The sequence below is a fragment of the Choloepus didactylus genome, chromosome 9, assembly GCF_015220235.1.
Source record: "Choloepus didactylus isolate mChoDid1 chromosome 9, mChoDid1.pri, whole genome shotgun sequence".
NCBI classification, from domain to species: Eukaryota; Metazoa; Chordata; class Mammalia; order Pilosa; family Megalonychidae; genus Choloepus; species Choloepus didactylus.
Window position 1 is genome coordinate 99,479,727 of NC_051315.1, and position 13,982 is coordinate 99,493,708.

The 13,982-nt window shown below is 39.8% G+C and overlaps 1 protein-coding gene across 5 annotated transcripts in view; it reads right to left on the reverse strand.

The window, feature by feature from the left end:
* The window catches only part of MDH1B (malate dehydrogenase 1B), a 24,671-nt gene continuing 10,689 nt past the window's right edge, over nt 1-13,982 (reverse strand). Inside the window, exons 7-13 of one of the 5 annotated variants that reach the window (XM_037849711.1) lie at nt 12,704-12,867; nt 10,336-10,475; nt 10,005-10,056; nt 4,532-4,612; nt 2,665-2,721; nt 1,740-1,805; nt 1-942 (exon numbers count right to left, since the gene is read on the reverse strand). In XM_037849711.1, the coding sequence (XP_037705639.1) occupies nt 914-942; nt 1,740-1,805; nt 2,665-2,721; nt 4,532-4,612; nt 10,005-10,056; nt 10,336-10,475; nt 12,704-12,867 (589 nt within the window). In that variant the 3' untranslated portion in view covers nt 1-913. The remainder of the gene's footprint in view (nt 943-1,739; nt 1,806-2,664; nt 2,722-4,531; nt 4,613-10,004; nt 10,057-10,335; nt 10,476-12,703; nt 12,868-13,982) is intronic. The other 4 variants (XM_037849712.1, XM_037849713.1, XM_037849714.1 and 1 more) reach the window with 4 other exon arrangements.

A 13,982-nucleotide genomic window follows, 5' to 3' on the forward strand; every position in this document is an offset into this window, starting at 1 on the left:
TATGAACTGTATAAATATATAGAGAAAGCACAGATATCAGCAATTTTTAGCATGACTGCTAGGCTTTCAAAAATTCCTGATTGGCATTTGTAAAAGGTCCTATTAGTTTGAACATATAGGAGCATATTGGTTTGGCTACTACTGCTTTAATGAGACTGGGTAATTTTACTTAAACCGTGCAGTTACATGGTAAAAATACTGTGCTTTTCTTCCAAAACTTAGTTTAATCAGGCCATATCTGGTGTCAAGACACAGTATCTAATTCAATCTAAGCTAAGGTAAAAGTGAGATATATTTTAAGGATACCTACAACAGGGAAATCCAAGGGAAAACAGTGCAGACAGGTATTATGAAGGGAGTGAACCTGGCTAGTTCTGAAAACCTCACAAGTAGAACTTTGTGCCCTCTTTTAGTGCACCACCATTAACATGACTCAGAGACCAACTCACTCAACCATTTGTCTCAGTTCAGATTTTTTGAGAGAGAGAATCTGCCTGGCCCCCTTTGGGTAAGGGGTGTCTATCCTGGCCCAATTAATTGAGGCCAAGGTGGTAAGGACACCTGAGCAAATGTGGCCACTTAGGCCCATGGCTTAGATAAGGACTGTGGTTGGAAGCAAGATCTCTTAGAAGGATGTACAGGCAAGAATGCAATGAAGGACAATTGTATTTTAATGTAGCTTAAAAAGCAGCAATTGACTCCAAACTACTTTTAAGAAAATGCAATCTTAAACATAAGTGAGAATAAGTAACACAAAATGATTATTTGGGCTACCACTGTTATTTAATTGCCTAGCATAATACTAAGATTCAAGTAAATCTTTCAAATTATTCTTCCCTAAACACAGATATTCATGGGTCTTTCCATATTTATTACACTTCAAATAATTTTATATTTGATCTAATTTGATCTTTTAGTGCTCCATTGTTTTGCCTTCAGAGTCTGTAAAAGGAAGAAAAATAAGAAGATGTAACTATGTTAAAAATATATCGCCAACATGTTTTTATTAGCTTTTCGCTCCCCCACCCCCTTTTCCTTCTGTTTACTGGATTCCTGTATTCATTCTGCTTCAATACATGAGGAAGTGCATGTGTGAGAGGGTTTCTATGGAAAAATAAGACCATTAGGTATTTTCACATAGTAAGACTAAATAGCCCCCAAAACAAATAGTATCTTTCCTGGACCTGAATCTATTTCTATGTCCCTTGGCTACTTTGCTTCTCATCCTGAATTTTGTATTTAGCTATGTGGACAGCTCCATTTCTTCTTTTGGCCCTCTTTCTCCCCTGTGTGCCAATTCTAATTCCCCAGGGTTAGCTCCACTCCAAAGCCCATCATAACCGTACATTTTCAGAATGGAAGGTGCAATGAATTGTGTTCATTTTATTGGACATTTAAATAAAAGTGCAGAGGCTTGGGTGAAAATCCAACCACAAAGAAATTTATATCAGCCTTGTCTTCATAAAATATAAGAACAACCCGAGTAAATACTTTGAAACCTGGAATCACAGATATATTTGTGTCGACTTCCTTAGCTATTCATTTTAAATGGCCAGAGCCTTGGCTATAAAAGGAGGAAGGAAGTTCCAACTGCACAGGCAAACAAGGCTGAGTCCCTGGGGATATATGGGGGAGCGGGAAAGGTTGAAAAGAACTCTCCCAAAGAAACTTTGTCCTCTTCTACCCAGTTCCATTTCTAGAATTAAAAAAATTAGTTAAATATTTTGTTTACCACATACCATTTATAGGTTCTTGATTGCCTGGCTTTTCAGGGATGGTTTGAGAAATTAGATTTAAAAATTCCCCTGCAGTTCATGGAGAATGGAAAGAATAGAGTTTTTAGTATTTAAAGCCTCTTCAATTTTGCGGTTATTCTCATTTTCCCCTATCTTTTTCCTTCCACTCCAGATTTCTCTGAAAGTCTTGCTCTCTTACAAGTTGGAAGATACTAGTTCAAGTGCCCAGGATAGTGAGGGGAAAGTGTTTTGATTTGTCTACAGCCCTGAAGGCAATACGATCAGGCAGATGTCCAGCTAAACAACTCAGCGTTGCATCCTTCTCCCACCCTCCCTTTGAAGCCTTGTCCCCACAATATAAATCATGGGCAACTTCCCAGGGCTTGTCAGCTCCCTTGTTAATAGATAGTTTCAAGTAAAGAAGTGGTAAAACTCGAAACAGACTTGTGTTTTTGATATATGATTTGTATAGGCAAATTTAGAAAACATACAGCCCTCTACAGCTTTTCTCTGTTAAAGAGACTCTCTAACTTGGACTCCCTCAGTCTCTTTCCCTCATCCACCTTCTGAGGAGGACCCTGACTTGCCATATCGGTTATTTTGGGCTTTGTAATGAAGAATTGAGAAGAAAAGAGAGAGGAGAGAAGGATGATAAAGGGGCTAGAGATGCGGTATTTTCACATACTACCATTTGGAAGAGTTTGAGTGAGTATGACGTGGAAGCAGTTCCAATATTTTATAAAAGAACTGTTGACTTTATCTCCCCTTCAAAGTTATTCAGGAAATATAAGAAAAGAACTTGCATTATTTCAAAATGACTTCAGTTGCTGGATGATATTCTTCTGACCAACATATTTTTCTCTAAAACTGGACAACATGAGTCATGACTGTTAACACTATAGAGATGTTTATAAATCCATTGGCTCACCATCTGACAGACTTTTTTCTTCTTCGACTATATCAGAGTATATGCTATCTTTATGTTCTGAAACCAAAATTAAATATAACATGTTGGGTTTAGGATCTAATAACCTGTGAGATGTTCTAAGTCAGTGATTTTCAAACTTTGATGATCATGACCCATATAAAAATGCATTTTACTGGGTAGGAATGAAACAAAAGTTTACATGAAACAATACTTACCCTTTTCTAATCTATTCTTACCTTTTTCTTATCTATTTTATTCTAGCTCATTGCAGGGGTGGGGGGGGATGCTGATCACAGCCTATTAAACTGATTTGGTGACCCACCAAATTTTTTTACAACACACCTGAGGGTTAATATCCACAATATGGAAAGTACTAAAATAAGTTATATTTGATTCTACTGCTCATTCAACAAGTGACCCCCCAGATAACCTGAAATCAACCCCATTTTCTCCGCTTTATCATCACTAAAATTCTTCGGTCTTTATAAGATTATATTAGTAGAGGGGGAGGGTCTAGGAGTCTAAAGTTAATTGTTCTGACACAAGTAGTCTCAGGAATACATGAGAAACACAACTCTACAATTTGGCTTCTCCATCCTGAAAAGCTACCAGTGACCTTCTACACGATAGACCTTTCAGTTTTTTCTCGGTTGTCTCTCAAGGGCCACAGTGCCCTTATTCCTTGCTTTGAGTAACTGCTTAACAGCAGGTGGACCAGCTGAAATAACAGCACTGCCATTTGAGTACCTATCTGGACCTCCTAGGGTATCGATTCTGGCTGGGGCTGAGTTCACAATGCTCTTTTTGACAGCAATTTAGGCTGATACGCAGCCCTCTCTAGGACTAAAGTTATAACCAGGTTAGTTCTCTAAGCCTGACCCCATCTATATGCTTCCCCCTCTACCCACCAGCCATATTGCTGAGGTCCCAACCAGCCATCCAGCCAACCAACATATGACCCCTATCTACCTTTCTAGTTTCACTCACTGGTTTTTGGATCCTCTGCCCTAGCTCAGCTCACTACTTGTTGTTTTCTAGATACAATCTTCTACTTTTAAGGTTCAGACTTCTAGTCATGACTTGACCACCTGAAATGCCTCCTGCCTATGTTCCCTCTGGTGGGATACCTTTTATCTCCCCCTTCCCCAACCGTCCTGCCCACTCCTCCACTTGGAAAACACTTGTGTCATCTCTTCTGGAAAGCCTCCCAGACTATGTCAGGAGACCCTCTATGTGGTCTCATTATACCCTAGGCCTGTCTATATCATAACACTTTACCTTCCAATGGGTAGTTTTCTCCTTGCTTTGCTATTTCCCACTCTAGACGGTGAGCACTTGGAGGCCAGGAACTACGTTTTATTTATCTTTATGTCCCTAGTAACTAGCACAGATTTTGAATAAATAAATGCCCGTTTGCTTATGTTCAGCCATCTTAAGTTCCAACTAGATTTCAAGATACAATTAAATTTTCTCCTTCCTATATCACAAGTATCTTTCCTTCTCCTGAGTGTCTAGATTACTTATTATACACTATTCTTCTTTGGACTAGTCTTGCCCTGCTTTATTGAGTTTTCTAATTCACTATCTTATCATTTACTTTTTTGTGTCCTCATGGCTTCTTTCCCTTCTTGTGTTCCCAGTGTCTCTCACAGTGGCTGACTAGTACATGGAGGGTCTCCCTATCTGGTAATTTCCTCCAAAGATTTAAACAGATTTAAAATATAGTCTTATTTTTGAGTAATGTGATGGAGGACTTAATTCCCATTTTATGGCTAATGGGTGACTGAATTCCTTTCTTTGAAATTCAGAAGTAAGCCTTGGATAAAAAGAACATTTTTTTTTTTTTTTTTCAATTGATAATACTAACCAAATGAGGGCTTTTGATCTTCTTGGTTGTCATCTGTGATGGGTGAGATGATGGTTTTATTTTTTTTTCCTAAGTCAGTTCCTAAAAATCAGGGAATTAAATATTAAATTAATGTAAAAGATTAAACCTTATACATGAATCATCTTATTGATTATGCTAATAAGTAGAGATCTCTAAACTATGAGTGTGAAGAGCTCACTCTGATTTTTTAAAGCTCTGATTTTGGAATGCCTGGGCCCAAAGTTGACAGCTTCAAGATCAAGGTGGTACATATATATATAAATATATATATACATATATATATATATATATATATATATATATATATATATATATATATATAACACACACACACACACACACCTTTCACTGCCATTTATTCATTAAGTCTATGTCTATCTATGTCTATATATGTTATCACCATGTTTCCTTACAGAGAAGTCTTAGAAAGGCAGAAACAAAACAAACAAAACCAAGAACACACCAACCAACCAATGAACTAACCAACAAATCAAACAACAACCAAGCAATCCCTTGACATTCTGAACAGTTGCCCAAGTTAACATTCTAGGCTTTAAAAAAAAAAATATCCTATATGGACTCCTTGACCTTTGTTAGTAAAATCACAGCATATACCAGGTCATTTTCTTTTACAAAACTATAATGCAAGGATGGATGAGAAATACAGGGTTAACTATTAGTCCATATAGTCAAATTTAAAATGATTGCTTTATAGCCCATACTCCTGAAGGGAATTTGTAGCTCTAGTCTTCCAAATGTCAGAAGCCATAGAGAGGGCCTTTAAATTCTGAGAATAAAAGACGACTCAAGTTAAAACCAACTTCCCCTCACATTGCTTCTGTGCCTGTACCCTCATTGCACTGCTTCTAAGCTTTGTTTGGTTTGGCCCACTTCTGGTGACTGGCCATCAGCCAAGAACCACCTCTTTCCTTCCCAAATGCTACATAAAATTTATAAACTATACTTGTATTCCATTCCCATTCTCAATGCTGATTGCCAAAAAAATCACCTTAGCACCTATTTAGGGTAGCAGTTAAAACAAGGGTATGGAAAAATATGAGAAAAATAAGAACTTTTTGATATTCCAAATAAAGTCATCATGGAAAATTCAGAATTTTGTTAGAATGCAGTGTAGTGTTATTTTCCTGCTAATTGCACTAAGGCATGCTAATAGTTCAAGGCTTAGTGTATATCACACATCTAAATTTCCATGAGGCCACACATCCAGGTGGCTGAGCACCTTGACAGGAAATCTCAGCTGTATTTTGGAGTCACTGCAAATTCCACTGAGCTCTCAGCTCTGAAAAATAATTCTTGTGCTCCTTCTCTATTGTTCTCTCCCTTCCCCTTAATAGTTACTTCATACATTTACTTCCTTCCTTATGCCCCAAGCCTCCTCACTGGTTTTGACCTTCAGGACCTGGTCTTGCTGCCTATTTTTTTTCTGAACTTCTCATCCTACACATTCCCTGTCTTCACCTATCACCCCATCTCCTTCCCCTGGGCCTCAGCAGCAGAGATCTTCCAGTGTGAAGCTGATCCTGCTGTTTGGAGCTCATTTTCTACTGTTGTCTTGAGCACTGTTCTCCTCAAGTCCCTCTATCTTCAACCTCTCCCTCTTTGATGGTAGTTAAACCTTAACATCCATCCATCTGGACATCTATCTACCCACCTATTTATTGATATTTTTTGCTATGGAAAACATGCATATGGAAAAATTTGAAAGGCATGGGAGACCATGCAGTGAAGAAGGCCTTCCTTCCCCCAGCTACTCAGGTAGCTGTCACCCTAGGAGGTCACCATGGTTATCAGCTTCTAAGAACTACCAGCTGCTGATGTCATCATCTCCAGCACAGATCTCTCTTCTTAGCTTCACAGACATGTGTCCATCATGTAGCAGCCACTTTCACTTAATGGCTCTAGAAAATCTGTTCCTTCTCCTATATTCCTTACCATACCTACAGCTTCCCAGACATTTTCATGACTCAGCACAATACACAATGGAAATAGAGGCAACCAGTCTGGGGACTCCAGCCACCCGAGACTCTGCTCCCAGGGCTGACACAATCAGTTTGTGGCAGACTGGAAAGTTCTGCCTTAGGGAATGACATCACCCTGTAGAGAAGAAGGCTTCCTTCATCCAGATGTCAAAAACATCTGGGTCCTTCTTCATGCTCCCAAGTTCTTTCTTGTCTTCTGTCTTTGATTGGTCACCAAGTTCTGTCAATTTTACCACTCTCAGATTTGCCCTTTCTCTGCACCCCATGGACACTGCTTGGTCAGGCCCTCATCATTTCTCCACCTGTAACAGAACTGGTGTCCCTACTTCTTGTTTCTCCCCCTCCAGTTCATTCTTCCCATTATAGCCAGAGTGTTCATTTGAAAATTAGAATCTGCTCTAGTCCTTCCCCTACTTAAAAATTCTTTATTGGTTTGATTAACAGGGCCTGTACTTGCCTCACTTCAAATTCTATTTTCCAGATGAAATGAATTAGCAATTCTTAGGAAGTTCTTTTTTACTTCTTTTGCCTTTGTATATGTTGCTTCCTCTGAATGGAGCAACTCTCCTATTCACCACCGGCCTTGGCTAATGCTTTCTTCCCCACCATAATCTGGTTTGGATGTCACCTCCTCCAGGAAGCCCTCCTATTGTGTCCAAGTCCTGATGGGGGTTCTTTCCATTGCTCTCACAGCACCTGGCTCCTTCCTCAGGCCCACAGCACTCTGCACACTGGCTCCAGCCTGAGGTCCATCCTTGCTATCTCCATTTCCTCCCCTCCCACTCCCATCTCATTTCTGCCCTCCCATTCCACAAAACTGCTCTCAGCAAAGTCATTTACGATCTCCATGCCATACATCCAATGGGAGTATTTTTCATGCCTCATTTTATTTGATCCCTCAGCAGCATCTGACAGAGTAGAGCAGCCCTAGTTCTTGAAACTCTTCCTTTAGGTCTTTTGTGACATCAGATTTCTAGGCAACTCTCTGACAACTCCTTATCATTCTTCTGTCTGCTGCTCCTGCTCTATCTAAACCCCACCACCTGCCACCGCCACCTGCCCCTGCCTGTCCTTACCCCTTGCAGCCCTCTCCTCTTCCTCTCTAGTAATATCTGTCAACCTCATGGCTTCATTTCTATTTATGAGACAACTTCCAATTTGACAACTGCAATCCAGATCTTTCTAAGTGTCCTAAAGTATGCAGTTCTCTATCTGATATTTCCACTTTAAGATATCCCATAGGTACCTCAGAATCGAAATGTAAAAAAACACTCATACATCCTCCTCTTTGGCACCATGCCCTTTCCTCTCCCACCCAACACACACACATACACACCTCTCACATTCTAATATTCTTATATTCTCTCTCTCTCTCTCAAATAATACCCTTTTGCCATGTTTTCCCAGTAACTCCACTCAGTTGCTCAATCAGAAGAAGCCTGAGGCCCGAGTCCTCTGGGATTCCCAAGAGCCAATCCCTCAAGTCTTTGTAATTCCACTCCTAAATCTCTCTCAAACTTCCACTGACTCCAGCCACAGCACTAGCCTCCCAATACCAGTCTATCTGCAGGCAGCCTTGCTTTGTTACAATCCATTGTGTATACTAATCACAAATTAGTAACCAGGTCAGCTCCAACTAGAAGCCTTCATAGCCCCCACTCCTCCATGGCTCTATCTCTGTTTCATCCTTTCAGGTATCAGTTCTTCAAGGCTTTGTATTTTTTGGCCAGTTTTTCAAACAATGTGCTTTCCTGCCTCATGTCTTGCCCTTCTATCCTCCGACCTAAGGGCTCACAGCACAGCACCCTGCACGTCTCATTCCCACTCTCACCACAATGGTAGTCACTTCTACAATGCATGATCCCTTCCTTGATGGACTGTTGGTTCCAAAAGGGCAGGATCAGGCCTCTCTTATTTGCCCCTTATCTCCAGCTCTTAGCACTGGCTTATAGTAGAGAATATATATTAGTAGAGGGGATGAATGTTGTGCTCTCAACATGCATTTGAATAAAGCCCCTGCATACACGGATTTTTGTATTTTTACACTCCTATTTCCATACTTAAAAAGAGATTTTCTTAAAGGCAAAAAAAGAAAGCAAGATGTCTACTTCCTTATGAGTTTACGATAAGAGAAAATGTCAATAAGAAAAATAAGCTTATTGTAATTTATTGTGTTTTTTATAGTTATCTAAAAGTAAATATGGCATACACAAAATGTATAAGATCATAGTATCTTTAAGATGTGATTTATTTAGCATTGTTCTGAGATGTTTTGTCACAAAGGAGAAACTGAACTTGATAGTATATTTTGTCAACAATTCAGTTTAGGCCAAAGGGTAAAGGATGATATTGCAGGATCTATATTTTCTGTAGCATACTAAATAATTTAACTTGTATGGTCAGTTTATTGAAACACCATAATTACATGGAACTTTGAATAGGAAGTGAGATCTGGTAGGTTTGTACAGGTTAGTGTGAAATCCCGATATTTTCCAAAGTAATTTGGGCAGAGAATAAAAATGTATTTGCAGGGACCCCTGAGAAACTGGGGGAAAATGTGGAGATGTGGGACTTCCCCACCTGGGTTATTACTGATATTCTCACAAACATTCAGGACTACCAATTTAGTAGGCCGAGCCCTCGATCTTGGGGCTTACCCTTATGAAGCTTGTTACTGCAGAAGAGAGGCTAAGCCTACCTATAATTGTGCTTAAGAGTCTCCACCAGAGAACCCATTTGTTGCTCAGATGTGGCCTCTCTCTCTCTAAGCCCACTGGGCAGGTGAACTCACTGCCCTCCTCTCTATGTGGGACATGACTCCCAGGGATGTAAATCTCCCTGGCAACGCGGGACATGACTCCGGGGATGAACTTGGACCCGGCATTGTGGAATTGAGAAAATCTTTTTGACCAAAAGGGGAAGAAAAATGAAACAAAATAAAGTTTCAGTGGCTGAGAGTTTTCAAATGGAGTCAAGAGGTTACTCTGGAGGATATTCTTATGCACTATACAGACATCCCTTTTTAGCTTTTAGTGTATTGGAATAGCTAGAAGAAAATACCTTAAACTGTTGAACTGCAACCCAGTAGCCTTGATTCTTGAAGACGATGGTATAATTACATAGCTTATAGTGTGTGACCATGTGATTATGAAAACCTTGTGGCTCACACTCTGTTTATCCAGTGTATGGACAGATGAGTAGAAAAATGGGGACAAAAATTAAATGAAAAATAGGGTGGGATGGGGGGGATGGAATGCTTTGGGTGTTCTTTTTGACTTTTATTTTTAAATAATGGATGATGGTATAGTATGTGAATATATCTCAATAAAACTGAATTTAAAAATGATAAAATATTGATCAGAGTTATCTATATTAAATAATGATTCAATTATAACAAACATTTTAATCCTATTTTACTAGCAGCCCAATAAAATTCACATCTAAGTGATTACCTGATGTGTGTAGTTGAAAATATATCACGTCACCAAGAGCAACGAGTTTCTCCTGTTGAAAAATTTTATCAGAGAGTTAAATGACCACAATTCCTCATTTTAATCATTCTTCAATAGGAAAACACTTTGATTCACGATTTTTAAATAACAAATATTTTTAACAGACCAGAAATTATATAACTAAGTGAGTAATGTTCTGCTGATCTCTTCAAACTTTTATTGACTCCTGATCCAAGACTGACCCCACAGAAAACCAGTGCATGCCATGGCCTAGGGGGATCAGGTTAGGCCATTGTCAAAGTCAGTTCACTTTTATCTATTCTGACCGTACCTGAATTAGATCATTTGCCATGCTGGTCATTAATTGTTCACTTATTTCAATATCTTTAAGATCTGTAAGAACCTCCCAACTTCCATTCTCAAATTTCACAGGCATAGAAAAGACAATTCCTTCAGGAATACCGAACTGGCCTGCCATGAGCAAACACAAAGCAAAGCAAAATAAAAGAACTCAGAAAAATAAATCCTTCCTATTAAGGAATGTTGAAAAGGACAGATATAACACATATTTTTAAGTGATAGTGATGGAACTAAATTTCTGGAAATTCCTCAGTAGAGAGGACAAACCCTAGAAGTAATGACTGAGTGTCCATTAAGAACAAAGCTCTGCGAGTCAATTCTTCACTAGTCTTCTCTATCAAAGGCACCATTCTTAGAACAATATGCTTAAGACAGAACACTTGGAGTTGCACTGCCTCCTTTTCTTATTTCCACACCTAAGTATGCACCAAGGTCTGACAATCCTCCCTCTTGTCTTTCTTTCACAACTGTTCCCTCTTCAATCCTCTTTCCCTTGCGTGGTTCAGATCCCCAGCATCTGCCATAACGGTTAATGCAGTCTTTCTCCTCCCACATTATCTGGATTCCTTTTATCTGTGTCCGAGGGCTTCTCCTATCTCCTTACGTAGCCCCATGAGCCTGCATCATTTGTCCAAACTGGCCTTTCAGTCCCCTGGTCTACCATGCAGCATCTACCACCCCCTTGGATGTGCTCCAAATATTCAGATAAAATTGCACCTCTTTTTTGCTTTAATTAAAGAAGAAGACTATTCTTACCTAGTCATTTGGAAGGTTATTATTAGGGCAAAAAAATTGAGGAGATATCCAAGAAACCAGAACCTAAAAGGCTTTTCCTTACTGGGCTTCCCAAGTTGTCTATTCACTCTCTGTTGGTTTGCTCTGTGAAGAGCAGGCCTCATGGGTGGACAATGAATGAATGAGGGTTTGCCTACATGATCTGCAGTCAGGGAAACAAGGATCACTTGCCCTCTGCTCACCCCTCACCCCACCCCCAGTATTTTATTGTTTGTGATGAATAAAATTCCTCTGGAGATTAATTAAACTTTCTTTTTACAAATAAAGATAAGGGTTTAAATGCTCATTTCCCTGCAAAGGTTACATACTGATTTGAAATCACACTATGAGGATTTTCATGCACTTTACTTCAGGTGAACAAAATTCATTGAGCACCTACCAGGTACAGTGCTGCTTCAGTGCAGGACCAGGAAGATGGCCCGAACAGGGCCCCTGCCCTCAGATGTACACACGATAATGGAGAGGACATATGCAACTAATCACACTATCAATAAAAGGCAGACTATCAGATGCACTCTAATAGAGAAACAAAATACCATGTGAGTATGGAGGAGAGATTAATTCTGACTTGAGGGGCATGGGGAGACTTCCTTGAGCTGTACCATACTAATTGGCAGGATGGTGGCTCTCCTGATAACATAAGGAATATAAGAGGTGAATCAGATTGGGGATGAAAACAACACATTCAGTCTGCGTGTGTTCAGTTTGAAGTGACAGCATGACATCCAGGTGGCACTGCTTCATAGGCTACAGCTCAGCAGACAGGCCCAGGCCTGAAACTTTGCAAGTAAACGAGCTGGCTCAGGAAGGAAATGTAAAGCCTAAGGGGAAGAGATCCTTTAGAATTAAACTACAGAGGGAAGCACACCAGCTATTTTATCCTTCTTATTAAAAAAAAAAAAAAAATGGTAGAAATTCTCTGAAAAGTTTTTAGAAGACTAAAAGATTAAGCCTGCAGAAACTTATATACAGCATTTGCCAACAAAAAGCAAGTTTTCCATGTTCCTGCCATTGCCTGGTACTCTAAGATTTGGTCCTGATGTGCTCCTTTGTACCCACCCTCTATCTTTGCTCATGTGGCTCCCTGTGCCCAGAGGTTCTTTCCACATTTGTTTGGCAGGTAAACACTTCTTGAATTTCAAGGCTCCCTGGGGTCGTCTCCTTATGAAACCTGTCTTCATTTTTCCTGCTCCTGGCCTGGATTTGACCTTGCTTTCCCTTTCTCAGCTGGGATACTATGAGAAAAACTTATTGGCACTATTTTGTTTATGCATCTGGCTCTCTTTACTCTTCTTTGGGCTTCCTAGAGGCAAAGGTCAGGTCTAATTCCCAAATGTGTTTCAAATGCATTCCCACAAAATATCTGTTGAATGTCTGAATGAATACTGAATGACAGAATGAATGAATGAATGATTATGGAATTGTAAAAGTCTGGACAGCTTAAGAACCATTTTAAGAGCTGGATATGTGGGGACACAGAGGTAGGAACACAAGCATACAAGGAGTTTTTTTTAATATTAAAAGACAGTAAAAAGCATATTTACCTTCACTCAATACTCCTAAAGAAACAATCTCCCCAGGTGGTGAACCATGGTACCAGTATTTTAACGTAGTGGCTATACTGTGTGCAGCTAAAATACCTCCAAATTGTTTTCCTGTGGCAGTCAACATTCTAAGATTTGACACAAATTCTCTTTTTAGCCACTCACTGTAAGGAGAGAAAGAAACAATTTTTACAATGGAGAGAGTAAAGCAAATGGCAGAGGATGTTCTCTGGGACAATGGAGCTGAGTACAAGGAATCACATTCCACAATCAAAATAGAAAATATGACTTTCAGTGCCCTTTCTTAAAGCTTCCTCAATTCCATAAATAGTCGATTGAAAAGAAAGAAATATGGTAGAAGAGTCCCAAATTTTCAAACTGACAACATGTTAATACAAATAGGGAACACAGAAAAGTGGCCAAAGGCTGCAGAAACAATTACTTTTATTACAAAGAATTTATTCCGTGTAGCTGTTGTCTTGGAACCCGAGACATCCCTCATTTTAAATACGATAATTCTTTAAGACATTGAATTCACATTGACAATTAGGGAAATAATGATGTTTTAATAATCTGAACTCTAAACTAACTAAGAGAGCAGTCCAGTTGGATTAGAGCGAGGGTCAAAGGCAACCCCCCACCGACCCAACTTGGCACAGCGCCAGTGGACGATAGCCCTCCCTGGGCAGCAGACGCGGAGGAACCACCGCGTTCCAGGAGCGTGAATTTGGGGCACAAAATTCCTAGGCATGGAGAAAGTTCCAATGGACCGAGGAGGGGTAAAGACCCGTAGGGAAGGAAAGGTAGGAGCAATGCGAAGGAAATGCTACAACTGGGGAAGGGCTGCAAAGTTTAGAAAAAACACTTCGAAGGCAATCCTCCAGCTTCTCCTCTTCTTCCTCAAAATGCTAGTGTTTTCTGCGGCAGCCACAGTTCTGAGAGCTTTACTCCATTTAATCTTCCCGAGGACTCTAAAAGGCCGATACTGTATTACCATTTCCACCGTGCAGGTGATAAACAGGCATAGAGAGGTTAAGTAACCACTCAAAAGTCACACACCTAAGTGAAAACTGAAACCTAGGTCGTTTGGCCCTAAAGATTGTGCTCCTTGTCACCTCTCAGTTCTGCCTCTTTCTGGACTATAATGCCCAGCCTGGCCTGGGCCTGCTTACCATCTTAATTCTTTGTTCTTAAGAATTTTTAACTAATTTTAACTTGGCTGCATATTTCTGTCCTTATGGTAAATCAGATTGACTTTACATACGCTTGTTTGAGAGAG